The 17,499-nt window shown below is 33.0% G+C and overlaps 2 protein-coding genes across 2 annotated transcripts; both read left to right on the top strand.

The window, feature by feature from the left end:
* The first annotated feature begins 2,982 nt into the window (after positions 1-2,982).
* On the top strand, positions 2,983-5,271 carry LOC25502058 (cytochrome P450 86A22). The gene has a single exon (XM_013591598.3). It carries the CDS (start codon positions 3,442-3,444, stop codon positions 4,993-4,995), a length of 1,554 nt encoding a protein of 517 aa, XP_013447052.1. The 5' UTR covers positions 2,983-3,441; the 3' UTR covers positions 4,996-5,271.
* A 5,309-nt stretch (positions 5,272-10,580) lies between these two features.
* On the top strand, positions 10,581-17,431 carry LOC25502057 (mitogen-activated protein kinase kinase kinase YODA). The gene is made up of 12 exons (XM_013591597.3): positions 10,581-10,732; positions 12,339-13,129; positions 13,230-13,937; positions 14,283-14,370; positions 14,605-14,667; positions 14,797-14,957; positions 15,066-15,141; positions 15,279-15,338; positions 15,427-15,534; positions 15,704-15,940; positions 16,214-16,314; positions 16,666-17,431. Exons 2-12 carry the CDS (start codon positions 12,555-12,557, stop codon positions 17,183-17,185), a joined length of 2,697 nt encoding a protein of 898 aa, XP_013447051.1. The 5' UTR covers positions 10,581-10,732; positions 12,339-12,554; the 3' UTR covers positions 17,186-17,431.
* Positions 17,432-17,499: the final 68 nt, after the last annotated feature.

Raw genomic sequence — 17,499 nt, 5'->3', positions numbered from 1 at the left:
CTTTTTTTTTTAAATAATGATGAAAAAATCTTTTAAAATCCCTTAAAATCTTAATCTAATACACCCCCTAAATCTAAAATTTTATCATGCACCGATAAAATAATCACTAAATCTTTCTTTGAAAAATAAAATAATCACCGAATAATTTCACTCATGTGATCATCCGCTCATTTATATCTCCTTATACATTTTTAATCACTCAGCTAATCTTAAAAAATTAGCCATTAGTGTTTATACATTTTTAATTTGATATCAATTTACTTTTAATTATATTTATTGTATTTCAATTTTTATTTTAAATTATATTTGTAAGTGTATATCAGTAAACTTTTTTCTTTTCATATTCTTTTAATTTCTAACTCGGCTTATATTCATGATTTTATTTTTAACTAAAGGTGAAAGACACTACAACCGTACAAATTTATTGATTAATTTATTTCATTGTCTCATCAAATATTTAACTGTGACAATATATGTTACATCTATCTTAGCCTCTAAATCGATCATAGGATCATATTTAATTTGTATTTTCAACGTCAACTTTCATTTTGTCGACTCATTAATCAAATTTATAGACACTCCTAAACAATACATGTATTAAAATAACACTCATGAATCTATCTATTAACTCTTTACAACCTTAGTTTGATTTTTGTAGGGTAGGGGAATAATTACGGGTATAGGGAGTAAAATCTTACTAATAGCTCTTTCCAACATGAAACTAATAACTAGTGGCACACTGACACTACTGTACTTGTTTACTGCCTTGGTTATGTTCTACCTCTGCTTGCCAATAGCTAGTAATAATTTTTTGTTCTAAAAGAAAGTACCCACGTCCCTATGAAAATAGCTTCAAAATCTAAAGTTGGGCCCTATTTTGAGAAATACTTACAGTCTATCTCACCGAATAATCAATATGAAGCTCTAAACACCGTTATTCTCGGCTTCCAATTAATGCTAGATGCATTACTATATAGTTCGTTCATCCTATTTGAACTTTTTCCTTGGCAGTTAAGCATCAGGCAATGAATAAAACCGGTGGTAACCGTATTTTCGGCGACAGTAACTGTATATTAATTAATGTTGCTACTTGCTACATAGGACAATTAAGGGTTTGCATGCACCCACAATCTTTTTCTAAGGTACTCCATGTGCATTATTATACTTTAAAAAAAGAAAAGAAAAAAGGAGACTCTATGACAATTGTCTCGATATATATATTAAGAGAGTGGATCGACAATTTTTTCTAAGATATTCCATCTCCATGGGGAGTATCAAATAATTTTAAAACAAACATTATTTACAGCTTAGTTGTGGTTTTGATTTAGTTGTGTCTTGAATATATCAATCAAATTGTTTAAGCATGTTTTTTAGAAGACCAATTTCTATTTGTTTAAATTAGTGCATGGACCTATTTAAAAATTATAAATTAGTTCAAAGACTTATTTATACAAGGGTCGTGTTTTTTTTAGAATACAATGGTCATGTTAACTTGTGCCCTTGTGACACGTGTTAGGATTCCATAAATGATAAATATTTATCACAAAACATTAATTTTTAATTTCTAGAAGAAAAATTAGCACAATTTCTTAGACAAAATTTCTACTTTAGGTTCCTTAACATGTTATCTAAGGACACAAGTTAACATTTATCTTTTAATATAATATTATTATAGTCATATCATCAATGATTAAAAGTTTGATTACATGTCATTTTTCAATAAAAAAAATTAATTCATTGTAAATAATGTCTTGGCATAATTGTCACGAGACATTTCAAAACGCTATTTCTCTTTGACAAAATTCAAAACGCTGTTTAATAATTGTATTTATGGCAAAATGCACTAGAGACAAGATTTTCTTTTTCTTTTTAGAGGAGAGACGAGAGTTCTTGTGAGCAAAGCCATTTGTATTATTTGAAGGGAAAAATCAATCACAATCGTATATTATATAGATATAGATACATATTTAGATTTTTTAATATTTGTAAAATGAACAAATGTGTTAGTTTTGGGAAAAGAAGAGAAAAGAATGAATGGTTGTTAGTGGATAAGTCGATATAGTCTGAATTTAAATTAAAAATACCTTTTCAACTTTAGTCAAAAAATGTAAAAAAAAGTTAAAGTGTCTCTATTGTTAGTATTTTGTATGTCGTAAATAGAAAACGACGATTATTTTAAAATATTTTTTTATTAAAGTGGCATTGGATGTAAAATAAAGGAGGTGATTTTATAGATTAAGCTTACCAGCCAAAAATACGTAATAATATAACTAACGACGTGTTTGAAGATAAAAATAACTGAAAAAACAAATTTAGATTTTTTTTTGTCAAAGTAGTGTAGCGGCTAGAAAAATTCACTTTAAAGGTGAGTAAGTGAGGTGTCTGAGGTTCAAACCCGGACTAATATTCATTATCCCTTACCAGGTGAGCTTAAGTTAAACTCACGAGAACAACAAATTTAAATTTTATATATGTTTTAGGGAAATTATGGGTTAACACCCTTTTTTTCCATACCACTTCAAATGACATTTTTTATTAATATTTCTTTTCTCTTTTATCAATTCAATTATCTCTCATCCATTAAACAAATGTTACATAGGGGTGTATAATGGAGGGTTGCCACATAGAGTGGTCTATGTATCATTAATCTATGTTTTATTTTACAAACTTTATGTGATTTTTATACATGGTTTGAGATACGATACACTTATGACAAGAATGTATACCCTATTACTATTGGGGTGAGTGGGGTTATATAACCTTCAAAAAGCAAGGGAGTATTGTTACCCAATGAAGAAACAGACTTATTCCATCAATTTACATCAGAGAGATGCAGAATACTTATGTGTAATTGGTTTTACCGTACCTTTACAATATTAGTATTATTTCACAACAAAGAATATACCTTTATTTATATATATAACCCAACTAACTACATCGGTGGACATTGATGAGTGATGACTTATAAGGAGAGACACCGAAGCCTAACTAAAGAAGAAGAAAAATGCAGCTCAATTTCAACTCTTAACACCTAGCATCACTTACTCCCTCATTAATTGTCCCAACTTTCTGTTTTACAACATCCTTTCTTTCTTTTATATAAATCACTTTTCCTCACTCTTCTTGCTCAGAAACAAACAACTCTCTTAAATCTCTTCACCCTCTATCACAGCCAATCTCTTCTTAATAACCCTTCACTTCTCTGCCTAATTATTGTTCATTACACATTTAAACTATATTTTAACACCATTTGATAAACCAATCTCCTCCCACCTTAAACCAGAAATTTACGTACATGCATTCAAACTTGAACGTCAATTATTGTTTGTCGATCAAAACCTACGACAACCTTGTTTCCACCGTGAAACTTTCACTGTGTTAGAAGTACTTCCAACTAATAATAATAAAGCTGTATTTCGGTTATTGGGTCCCACAAAGCACATGGATGCATCAAATGCTTTAATGATCTTAACCGCTATAGCGGCGTATTTAATATGGTTTTCATTCATCACACGTTCACTTAAAGGTCCACGTGTCTGGCCCTTATTGGGTAGTTTACCTGGTCTCATCCACCATGCAAACCGCATGCACGACTGGATCGCTGATAATCTCCGCGCGTGTGGCGGCACGTACCAAACATGCATCTGCGCCGTTCCTTTCCTCGCCAGAAAACAGTGTCTCGTGACTGTCACGTGTGATCCAAAGAACCTCGAACACATCCTCAAACTCCGGTTCGACAATTACCCAAAAGGTCCAACATGGCAGTCAGTGTTTCATGACTTACTCGGAGAAGGTATATTTAACTCAGATGGTGACATGTGGCTGTTCCAGCGTAAAACCGCAGCACTAGAGTTCACCACTCGTACCCTACGACAAGCCATGGCTCGATGGGTTAGCCGAGCCATAAAGTATAGATTCTGTCCAATTTTAGCGACGGCACAAGAAGAAAAAAACCCGGTTGATCTTCAAGACCTTCTCCTACGCCTCACTTTCGACAACATATGTGGCTTGGCTTTCGGTCAAGATCCACAAACACTGTCTGTGGGTCTTCCCGAAAATGATTTCGCGCTTTCTTTTGATCGCGCCACTGAAGCCACACTCCACCGATTCATATTACCTGAGATTGTTTGGAAGCTGAAGAAAATGTTCCGCTTAGGAATGGAAGTGAGCTTAAGCCGAAGTCTTAAACATATCCACAAATATCTCTCTAACATCATTCAACACCGAAAATTTGAACTAGAGAGTGGAAGTGGGGCTCTAAACGACGATTTGCTCTCGCGTTTCATGAAGAAAAAAGAAAAATATTCTGAAGAGTTTCTTCAACATGTGGCTCTTAATTTCATACTTGCTGGACGTGACACATCATCCGTGGCTCTAAGCTGGTTTTTCTGGCTCTGTATGAAAAATCCAGAAGTAGAGGAAAAAATTCTGATAGAACTCTGCACCGTTTTGATGGAGACACGTGGCGGTGATCTTTCAAAATGGACAGATGAACCTCTTGCTTTTGAGGAAGTTGATCGTTTGGTTTATCTAAAAGCTGCATTGTCCGAGACTTTACGACTTTACCCTTCCGTGCCGCAGGATTCAAAGCATGTGGTGAATGACGATGTTTTACCAAACGGAACATTTGTTCCGGCTGGTTCTATGGTGACATATTCGATTTACTCGGTTGGGAGGATGAAGTTCATTTGGGGAGAAGATTGTCTTGAGTTTAAACCTGAACGATGGTTTTCAACCGACGGTGAAAAGATGCAGAGTTCTTACAAGTTTGTTTCGTTTAATGCGGGGCCAAGGATTTGTTTGGGGAAGGATTTAGCTTATTTGCAGATGAAGTCCATTGCTGCTGCTGTGCTTCTGCGCCATCGTCTCGAGGTTGTGCCGGGGCACTGCGTTGAACAGAAGATGTCGTTGACGTTGTTCATGAAGTATGGACTGAAGGTGAATGTACACCCTAGGGATCTCACGCCAGTGCTGGAAAAGATAACAAGCAAGTAATGGTTGACGGGTTGAAGACTTGTGCAATAGTGAGTAAATTAAACAATGCTGGTACATCATCAATTTTTAATAAAAAATATATATAATATTGATGTTGCAATAAAATATAGTTATTTTACTTCTTATAGAAATCTAATTTTATCAGGCACAAATAGAATAGTCTTGTATTGTGCAAAGTTTTTGTTGACATCATATTAGGGGAATCTATTTAAAAAACTTAAACCATATAGACTATATGATGTTCTAAAATTATAATGATTATATGATGTTAGTTTACTTCTTATAGTTTTTTTTTTTTAACATCATATGGTTATAATATTGATGTTAGATATATTCTATGTTGTTCTACAATTAATGGTTGAAAACGCCTGCAAATTAATATGTATTTGTGTATCATCTTGAGTGGAAAATTCACCGTGATTAATGAATGAAGAGAAATAACAGAAAAAACACACAATTGAAATAGTATGACATACAAATGCTACCTAGTTGAATAAAAGATAATCTACAATACTTCAGAGAACTTTTAACTACAATATTAGGGGGAACCCATTTAAAAAGTTTAAACCATAAGTGGTGTAAATTTTTGCATCCATTCTACTCAATGCTCTCACCAAACCATGATCCAATTATATTTTTTAGTTGTAATGTAAAAGTAAAAGAAACTTTAAAATATTTATGGAAGTATCAAATTAATTTTCTCAAAGTAAATAATAAATATTTCAATAAATAAAAAGTTGAAACTTTGGTATTCGAACTCATTTAGATTGGTTTGATGATGTTGGCTTGATGCTTTGAAGTGTGTTCCTCTTAAGATATCAAATTCGATTTTCATGTAATTAAAACCAAAGTAATATTTTATACGAATTAAACATATAAGTTGATATCAGGAAAGATTCAGTAAAAAATGTTATTTATGGTTTAGTCGTGTTCTGATTTATCAAATTATTTGCAATTATATTATTGTTGTGATCTCCTTCACCAGCACCAGCAAGAGTTTGCAGTAACAACAACAAACATCTTCGATTTTGTTTTCTTGTGTATTTAAATGTTTATCTTCCTTGTTGATATTGAGTTTTTTATCTAGGAATTTAAGTTTGTGGGAATTTTGACTGTGGCATGATTTAGAGATTTGGACTGTGCATTTGAGACAAACATAGTTTCCTTGACACCAATACAACATTAACCTGGCTTTTGAGTTCTTTCCCCAAATCATAAAAAAAACATGTTAACTAATTAAAGAATGTGAATTTGTGTTATGGTTGCCGTCATGTTTTATAACTCTTTGACATGAGCTGTTAATCTTAATCATTGAATCCCCAAATTCAATTTACTTTATAGAGAAGAAGATTCGGGTGAGGGTGTTTTGAAAATTTTATTTAGTTAAAAGACATATTAGTCATTTTGTTATGCTTAAATTAAAATGTGTCCTTGAATGTAACTAGATAAAATCATGGTGTAACTAGAAAAATTCAAATTATTATGATAGGTGGGAGAAACATACATCCAAATGGACATTGCTTCATGTAATTCTTAGAGTGTGTTTGTTTCAAGGTAAGAAATTATATTATTTGAAATGTTATTTCCATGAATGATATTTCCAGGACCGTTCCTACCAGTCGAAATATATTACCTGAGCCCGGCCCTACACGGGTTGCAGGCTAAACGGGCCGGCTCTTATTAAAAATTACATCTTTTTTATAATTTTTTTTTTTTATAAAATACACCTAATATTTTTTTATAAATAATTTTTTAGGCCCAGCTCCATTGAGCGGTTTGCACACCCCAAGGTCCGACCATGGATATTTTTAGGAACAACATTCATACCTATATGTTTGGTAAAAAAAAAATAGATTTCCTTAGAATGTTTTAAATATTATTTAAATAAAAAAATGGAAATAAATGTGAGTGGCAGGGGAAAGTTATAACAAGTTAGATTCTCATCCTTCAAGCATGAGAATAACAATAGAAGAAATGACATGTAAATAACATTTTTGGGAACATAAAATTCTTAGGAACAAATTTTCAAAACTTAAAATAAACAAAGGAATGTTTCATTTTCAATCTCACATCCCCGAAAATCATTGTTACAAACTTTGGATATATAAATCGCTCTCAACAACAACATCACATCTATGACATGAAGTGTTGGAGGTGAGGTGCCGTGAGCTTCTAAAGGCATTGACATGAAGACTACCATGCATCACTATAACCAATACAAATTTTGCAAATTTCTAGTAATTGGTAGCCGTCAAACCCAATTCCAAATAGTATTGAGCACCACTTGTTGATTTAAATTTTGACCCAACAACCTATAATCATGACTCTCGCGTATATATCATAGGCAGAACCACTCCAAATGAGTTTGTCATCAATGTCACTATCAATGATAATACTACAAATACAATTTTGGTAAAACGAAGTGTTAGTTTGTTCAAGTTTCAATCCTCATTTTCAAACCAGTCACAAAGACGAAGGTTTGTGTCACTGATGTTAACACATGGCACAACATTGCAAAGGTAAATATTTTCTATCTATCATACCAGATAGATATATGTCTTTTCCTAACTCTGCATGTAAAATCTGGCACAAATATGTATTAAATTTTCTAACAACGTTAAGTGGAAAAATATATACTTAAACTGTAATATTTATACATAAAATAGTACATGTAACAATATTTGCATTAAGAATTTTGGATTCAAACATATCTCATGTTTTTATGAAATGCTAACAAGTGTTCTTAGGAAACTTGATAAGCTGTTTAAAATGAAATTTTTATTTTAGAATTAATGTATTCAATACATTAAAACGTCATAAAACAACATATTGCACATAAAAGTTATCAATCTTTTTTATTTTTTAATCGTTAAAAAGTGTCATAAGGACACTTGTTAGCAAAACCTAATACCGTAATTTTTGGCGGATCTAAATTATTTTTTTGAAAAAAAAAGTTTTGCAAGGAATTGAACAAAGTACCCATAAACACCACCCTAAGAGCTTTTTCCACTAGACTACTAACATTTTTATTGAAATATTGTTCTTTCTAATCTTATCTTAATCTTAATATATATAAATGTTAGATAGTCTCCAATCAACCCTAATTAACCCTAATCCTGCCATTTTTGGCGGGTCTAAATAATTTTTTTTGAAAAAAACGTTTTGCAAGGAATGGAACCGGGTACCCATAACAACACATGGGAGCTTTTACAACTAGACCACTAACATTTTTATTGAAATATTTTTGTTTATAAAATAGATATGCAATCCTAAAGGCTTTTTTTTAAGCCACCAACACTCATTTTTATTGTGTTTATTTCCATGTTTGATTACTTTCAAATAATTTAGTTTAAGAGTTTGATTTCATGTTCATTTTTGTTGATGCAAACAGAATGTTTCTAATTTTTTTTATTTTTTTTTTAGATTTTGCATGTCGACACCATCAATCATCACTTAGTTTGATTATTTCTATGACTTTGAATGTAACTCTAAAATTAATAATATAGTCGGCTTGATACTTATATATATGAAACTCTTCAAATCCCGTACATGTACGGGTTAGAGTCTAGTAATTGGTAAAATTTAAGTAGAAAAGGTTATTTTTTAAAGTTTTAATATGTTAAATGTACAATTTTTAAGACAAAATTTATTTTTCTTTAGATTTCTTAACAAGTGCCCCAAAACACTTATTAACATTTTTCAAATTTTAATTACAATAATATCTATCACCACTTCTTTCTTCGACGATATTGTTTTGGAAAATGTGTAATATGTAAATAATATTATACAACACACTAATATTTTAAGTATAAATTACAATTTTTTTGACACTGTATAAATTACAATTTATTATATAAGCCAAAAAATAATATAAAATATGTTTTAATATATTATATTGTGTGTGTCGATAAAGAGTATTTATGAGATGGATTATTTATTGAGAAGAAGACTAGAAGTTGATTATATATATATATATATAATTTGATTATTCTTGAATTTATATAAATGGTATATTACTTGGTCAAACGAAATTATAAATTAAACCGTTATAAAAAATATTAAGTCACATACTCCGTCATTGTAAAAGATTCAGTGCACTTTCAATAAATCAATATTATAAAAATTGTTTAACTTTTATCGTAACAACTTTGAAAGTTTCATGTATAAATGAATGTGATTTGTTGACACTTAAAACTCTTTACCTTGACGATATATTAAAATTAAACTCTACGAGATAAATGTGATAATTTTTTTTTTTTTTAAGGAAAAATAACATTAAAAAATGAAAAAATTATTTGGCGAAAATAGGTCACGTATTTTACGACATTTAAGTCAACCTTAATTTTTTAGTGAGAGAAACTTCATCATCTCTCTAAAATTTCTTTCTCCTTCTTTCGTTAAGGATGATATAGATTTAGATAGTTCTTTGACATAAAATCACGTCATTGCATCTTTTTCCCGTTTATTTCAATCTAAACAAGTGGTTTCCACGTATCAGGTTTGTTCTTTTGAATGCGGCATTGTTTTGTTCTTCTTTTTTTGCGACATTGTTTGATTTTGCTTCTTGTTGCGGTGTTCGTTTGACTTATATTGAAAATTCAGCTTCACTTAATTACAAATTCTATTAAAAGTTGCAGATCCGAAAGCATAGATATTTCATAGACTTAGATTTTATCATATTATTTGTAGCCATTTTGTTGTTGTATGCTATCAATTTGGGTGATGTGAGTTTGTTCGCAGATTCATCCTTTACGTTTTTAGTGATGTTGAACATGTTATTGTATCTGATACACTTTATCAAATTTAAATGAAAGAATATCGTTTTGTTTTTGGAAAGAAAATAAATTTGTGAAATTCATAGTTTGGTTCACCCTCTTTAGTCCTAAAAATCATTCTTGTTTTATAGTAAGAAAAAAATATTTCCTTTGAATAAATTCATGAATCATTTTATAAAACATGATTTTAGCTTTTTCTAGAAATTCACAAATGCTGTGTTTTATTTCCATAACATTGACATTCTTTACAATAATGCCTTTTATTTTAATTTACCTTAATATAAAAATATTCATAATTACTTACTTATATTATTAAACAAAGAAATGGAAATAATAAACGGAAAAAGAAAATAAAAAAAGAAAATCAATAAATATTAAATAGCATAAATTAATTTTCAAAAAAAAAATAGCATAAATTATCCTTATATTTTCTCTCTCAATAAATGATCCTAATCCTAACATCAATAATAAAACAAAAATAATAGTTTATGAGATGGAAAATGTACTATTTATTACCCAAAAAAAAATAAAAAAATATCTGAGAGATATTGTTGATAGAGCAGTTAAGTAAGTTTCCGTTAAAGACAAAAATTCCCTGTTTTAAGGTTCACTGCACTCACCACATGATATGCATCACCCACACACACATCTTGTGATAGAAACAAGATTCTTCCATCCAACGGTCAGATCATGACCGCTAGACAGTTCACGCATCACGCGTCACACGCAATTTTTCATTTTTGTTTAATTTTTAATATCCAATTTTATTAATTAATTTCCCACTAAATTTAATGCTTGAGAACAAAAAAACACACTAAAAACTGTGTACTGTTTTTGTGTTTTCTTCGTTTTCTCATTTCACATTTCTCTTCTTCTTCTTCATTTTCCATCCTTTGCACATTTTCTTCGGCTTTTCAACTTCGAAGCAAAACGTCGTCGTTTTCAGTTCGAAGTAACACACTGTGAGTATATGTAGGGTTACTTACGCAGTGTCTCTGTATATGTTTTTTTTTTTTTATGCAACGGTATAATTTTTTTTTGTCATGGTTTAAACATTGTGCGTGATTTTAAAACCTATTGACTTTAAGAATCATTTGCATGTTTTTAATTTCAGAATTTGAATAATCTGTGCACAAAAATTGTAGTTTTTGTGTGTGCATTTGCTGATGATGTTTTGTGAAGTTGCTGGAGTTTGTGATTTTGAGTATTTTTTTATTTTTATTTTTTGTAAATTTCGTTTTTAAGGTTACCAATTGAGTTCTATGGAGTTTGTTAAGCAATTGGGTCTGAGTTCAATTTTTTCTGATTTTCTGTTGTATATGCAATTTGTCGAAATTTTGAGATGGATTATGCTATCTGATTTACAAGATAAAAAAATAGATACAAATGGATGAAATACCTATTTTTTTTGTGTTTGTTATGTTGACAACTTTGTTCTCAAGAAAGGGGTGGTATTTAATTAGTTATGATTCTGTAGATTTTGTGTTTAAAGTACAATTATGAAAAGGAGTCTTGAAGAGTTTTGGCTAATGTATATTCCATTTTGATTCTCTATTTTTGACTGCATTGGTGGAAAACGTAGTTCTGTGGATGAAATACTCAAAAATTTCAAATGCCAAGGTATCTGTTGAATTATCCAACTTTAGGTTTGTGTGTGTGGGTGTGTGTTTGTTGTTTCACGTTGAGGTGTGAATCATGTCTAAGTGGACTTTGTCTAGTTATTGGTTTTGAAGAAACTTAGTTAATAAGTTATCTTCATCACTTCTCCTAGCGGTTCACTCTTTTATTGTTCTGAATGTGAAATGAGTGAGTGTTTTCAAGAACAAGTTCGAGCGATGGTTTCCATGGTATCAAGGGACACTTCAGTATTAAATGTTTTTAACTGAATATCTAAATCATCTAACATTAATGTTTGGCATTGAAGTTGTCTTATACGCTTTAAAACCATGATATTCTTAGCATGCTTTCTAATTTTTAATTGGTGGATTTTCCTGGTTCATTGGATTTTTGTTTAGGATTTGAAAGCATAATGTATGTTGTCGTGTAGCGTGATCCAATTATTGCAGCAGTCTACGACATAAATAAAAGACTTATTTAAACATAGATGAGTTGTATGATGTCTGTCGTGTAATGTTTGCAATAATTGTTGTAGCCCCATAAATCATAGATTGCGTAAACATAGATGATCTGGGATTTGATATTTGTATCTGTCGTGTAGCGAGATTCAATAATTTCCATATAGATATGTTAGATACAAGATATCTCTACCTGTCGTGTAGCGAGATTCAATAATTTCTATATAAATGATCCGTTAAATGATATTTGTATTTGTCGTGTAGCAGAGTTCAATAATTTTCGTATAGATGATCTGATACTTGTATCTGTCGTGTAGCGAGATTCAATAATTGCCATAGTCTACAACATAAAACAAAGACTTAAATAAACATAGATGATCCGTTATAGGATATCCGTTACTTTGAAATGACCTCGTACTTTTGTGTCGTTACTTTGTTTGTTATATGTTTATTTTTGGAGGGAACAAACTGACAGTGGAACTTTCTATTGCAGGTTGTTCTTGTGTAACGGACGCCTCATCTATGATTTACATATTTTATGTCAGCGCGCTTCAGTGGAATTTAGCCGGACGCCGTCTACCGAACTCAGTCTTCCAACCATTTTCATAGACTTTGCGGCAGTATCAATTGTGAATTTACACCCACTTTTTGCTTGCATTTCCTGTTCTCTCTTTCTCTGTGTGTGTTTGGTGCAAGCTTTTCTGAAGACATGGCGCCATGGTGGGGAAAGCCTTCGTCCAAGGAGGCGAAGAAGAATAAGAAGACAAACCGGGAAAGCATTTTTGATATGATACAGCGAAAATTAAAAAATGTTTCAGACGAGAAGAGCAGCTGTAGATTAGTAGGATTTAGGAAACATCGTAGTGGCATTGTCTCAAAGAAGGGATCTAGATCCTTCGGACCTTCAACAAGATCGCGGTCACCCTCTCGAAGTGTGTCCCGCTGCCTAAGTTTTGCAGACAATCGTTATTGTCGGCCACTCACAGTGCCAGAAACGTCCTTTCCTACTGTTAGCAATGCAGACTCTGGAATTACTTTAACGTCAAAACTGGAAAGAGCCGTAGGCGATCCTACATCTAGACCATCTATATATTTCCCCCTGCCAGAACCTGGTTATATAACTATAAGGGGCGAATTTACAGATGTGGAAGGAGATATAGTCACGGCATCTGTTTCCAGTGACAGCTCCATCGACAGTGGTGACTCATCTGATTCACATCTTGTTAGTCCTCTGGTATCTGACTGTGAAAATAGAAACAAAGCCACCATTAACAGTTCTTTCAGGTGAATTTGTTTACCTCAATACATATTTTTAAATGCTCTCAATGTGTTTGCCTTATTTTCTGTTCATTCAATTACTAAAATTGTTTCAATGTTTGTTAAGTGTGGCGCACAGAGATCAATCACATATTACTATCGAAAGAAACTCAAGAGCATCCTCAAAACCAGGTCATAAATTGTGCAACAATAAGCACTTGTCTACCTCGCCAAAAAGGGTTCCTTTGCATCCGAAAATAGGTCGTCCGGGTGGTTTATGCAGTGCTCCAGATAGTTCAATGTCTAGTCCTAGAAGTCCAACGCGAGCGTTTGGTCCAGAGCAAGTGTTAAACTCAGGATTATGGACAGGAAAGCGCTATCCAGATATAGCTTCTGGGCTCTGCTCTAGTCCAGGTTCAGGCCATGATTCTAGTAATAATTCAGTTGGCGGGGATCTATCAGCATTTAGGGCACACAACAAGTGTAGCACTGATTGTTCACCAATACCGAGTCCCAGAATGACAAGCCCTGGTCCCAGTTCCAGGATACAGAGCAGTAATGTCAGCCCTCTGCATCCAAAAGCTGGAGGTGCCGCGGCAGAGTTGCCTGCAAGACGTCCTGATGTCACTAAACAACAAAGTTATCGGTTACCGCTTCCTCCAATAAAAGTCACTAAATCTTGTCCGTTTTCTCCGACTTATTCTGCGTCTTCAACTCCTTCAGCCCCTCGAAGTCCTGCCAGATCAGAAAATTCTACAAGCCCAGGTTCACGCTGGACAAAAGGGCATTTGCTTGGAAGGGGAACATTTGGACATGTTTATCTTGGTTTCAGCAGGTCTGTTAAGTGGGTTCCAGACAAATTAATATGTATTATGCTGTTATTGTCGATATTCATACCCTTTTTTGTTTGCATGATTCATATTCCCATGTTTAATCCTTTTATCTGTTATGTGTGTATATAATACGGACATAGTTTAATCCTTTATGCTGTTATTCTCACTAAGCAAATAGCATTTGAATTTGCATCTGCCCGTGTTTAATCCTTTATCTGTTATGTGTATTCTTGCCCTGGTTCGAAATTGATATTTACTGTTTTTCAAATTGTCCTTTATCCACATTTTTTTTAATTAAGCCCCTTCAACTTTTAAGTTTGACTTGGTTCAACTTGTGATCTATGTAGAGAAAGTGGCGAGATGTGTGCAATGAAGGAGGTAACCCTTCTGTCAGATGACCCTAAATCACGGGAATGTGCGCAGCAACTTGGCCAAGTAAGCTTGCTGGTGTTAACTGGGTGAAACACACTTTATTCGTTTTATGTGCCCCACAACCCTTGCTTTTCTTTTGGGAAGTCCAAATCACATGTCTAGTTTACAATTAAGAATAAACATTTACTTTCCTCCAATTTCCATTGTTTTTCTTTGAGAAAAACCCTAGGATAGTTCTGGACCGAGTATGTGTGTATATAATAATAAATACTCATATGTACGTGATGGCATTTGCAGGAAATTGCATTGCTAAGTCAGCTGCGGCATCCAAACATAGTCCAGTATTATGGGTCTGAGACGGTATTTATTCTGTTATTGTTGTCAACTTGTCATTCAATAAATGATTTCACTTTCAAGTTTGCTTGCTTACAATCATGATTCAAAAGTTCAGATTGTGTTAACTGCTTTATAAAATTTTATACCTAATAGGTTGATGACAAACTTTACATATACTTGGAGTACGTCTCCGGTGGGTCAATCTATAAATTGCTTCAAGAATACGGACAATTAGGTGAAATTGCAATTCGGAATTACACCCGGCAGATTCTTTCAGGACTTGCATATTTGCATGCAAAGAACACTGTTCACAGGTGAGTTTAATTGATGGCAACATGTTTTATGTATAATATGATTCAACTAGCATATTTTATTGATGTTGTCATTTGTAAAACAATCTGTGTTGGTTTGGTTTTGATTAGGGACATCAAAGGAGCAAACATATTGGTGGACCCTAATGGACAGATAAAACTAGCAGATTTTGGGATGGCGAAAATTGTAAGAGCGTTTATAAGATGTCTTCATGTGTATAAGATGAACCTCTTTGGGATTGGATAACTTGACTTGAGTAAAATATCTCTGCCTAAACTATTATGAGATGGTGTCTAATATTACTTATCCGGGATATTTTGCAGATAACTGGGCAGGCTCTTTCATTTTCTTTTAAAGGAAGTCCTTACTGGATGGCACCTGAGGTAAGTATGATTTCTGCGTCCACATGAATCTTGTCAGTGATTTTATGTACGTAGTAATCTCATTTGAGTCACTTCCTCAATTATATAGGTTATAAAGAATTCAAATGGTTGTAATCTTGCTGTTGACATATGGAGTCTGGGCTGCACTGTTTTAGAGATGGCAACAACAAAACCTCCATGGGGCCAGTATGAAGGGGTGAGTGAATTTGAAGAAATATTATAGTCATTATGGATATTGTTGCATGCCCATTTCAAATCTATTTTCTGACATAAATATATGAATCTTAGTTGGATTACATGCTTGTATAGAAACAAAACATTGATTGAATAACCTGTTTCTACTGTTTCACACTCAATGCTTCAAGGTTGCTGCTATGTTTAAGATTGGGAACAGCTGCGAACTTCCTACAATTCCAGATAATTTATCAGAAGAAGGGAAAGATTTTGTCAGGCTTTGTTTGCAAAGGGATCCACTTGATCGTCCTTCGGCTGGTCAACTTCTACAGCACCCATTTGTTAAAAGTGCTTCGCTGGAAAGACTCATTCTGAATGCTGATTCTTCAGAATCCCCATCTGCTATTATAAATGCAATGAGATCTCTGGTAAAAAGCAATTGAAATGTGTTGACCACTTGTGTATTCAATTCCTTAATTTATTCAATCATCCTTTGCATAGCTGCATTTTTTTTCTGAGGAGGATCATATCTATTATGCTGTTTAGGTAGTTTTGTTGAGTTGTGTGGTATGTCAAAAATAAACATAATAAAATATATTGGGTAGCCATAAATTGTATCCGTCGTCATGTGTGTTTGCATTTGTGTTTGCATTTTCACAGATTGCACAAGTTCTTTAGATCATTTCAAATTGTTCTTTTAGGCCATTGGACAGTCTAAACATAATTCATGTTTAGACTCGGAAGCAGCTGGTATCTCTGGTATCCCTCCGACTAGAAGCTTCAGAGCTGGTTATGAATCAAGGTCTTTCTCTCTCAAACTCAATCACACACACACACACTTAAGCATGAGAAAGGTCACATGAAAAAGAAATGCAATGGTTAAGCTTCTACTTTGTAATTAGGAAAAGTGATGATTAAGGCATTTTGATGTCATGGCCGTATATAAAATTTGGTCAAATTGGCTATGCTATTTTTTGCTTAAATAAAATTTTATGGAAAGTTCTTTAATATGAAAGGAGATGATGTACTCAGTTTTTTTTTTTTTGTTGCTCCTTTTTAGTAATGCTCATAATGTTAAATAAAATTTTATGGAAAGTTCTTTAATATGAAAGGAGATGATGTACTCAGTTTTTTTTTTGTTGCTCCTTTTCAGTAATGCTCATAAAAAAGGGATCGTCTCATGTCCCGTTTCTCCATCCAGTGGGCTACGTTTGCCTTCTAGATCAATGAATTCAAGTGGGATGATATCTCCCTCTCCAACATCCAGTCTTCATACTGCATCTGGCCCATCTACTCCGCAACCTAGAAGTGGGAAAATCCCATATCATCAAACAAAGCAACCTATATTCCCACAGGAAGCTCTGGGTACAATCCAAAAGTCTCCAACTGGTTTTCAGTCAAATGGAGGCACTGCTTATCAGGAGGGTCCAAAGCAGGGTCAGTTTCAGAGAAATATGCAGGCTAGACGGGATATAATTTCACCTGAATATAATGCTCTTGCAAACCATAATAGGAGGGCCGTTGAGGGAGTCCGAAGAAAATTTTGTAATGAGAAGGCATGTTTGGCTGATTGTGCATCTCAACAACAGCTGGTGAGGGATAATACGAGGCCAAATGTACCTATAGATCGTAAGTCTGGTGCACCAGTGGCTGGTCGCATGGATGGCTTATGATTATAGCAGTAGCATGATAGAAATTTGTGTATTTTACAAAGTGGATGTTGCATGTGCATTTATAGCAGTAGCATCCAGTCCTGTTTAAAATATATATTTAGTTTTTAGGCAAATGTACATTACAAACTTTGCGCTGCAAAGGGTCCAAATTTTAGCTGCAAAGGGTAGTAGTGCCAATACAAATACAAATGTCTTGAGTAAAGATGGTTACAAACTCAATCACAGTTGAATGCAATATTTTTCTCAGTAACTGCGTATTTTGAATAAACCAATTTTTAAAAATAAGAATGCACCCTGGCTTTTGCTTTTAAAAT

The sequence above is a fragment of the Medicago truncatula genome, chromosome 8 (genome assembly GCF_003473485.1).
Source record: "Medicago truncatula cultivar Jemalong A17 chromosome 8, MtrunA17r5.0-ANR, whole genome shotgun sequence".
Lineage (NCBI taxonomy): Eukaryota > Viridiplantae > Streptophyta > Magnoliopsida > Fabales > Fabaceae > Medicago > Medicago truncatula.
Note: the sequence above shows the minus strand (reverse complement) of the source record. Positions and strands in the feature narration are given on the sequence as shown.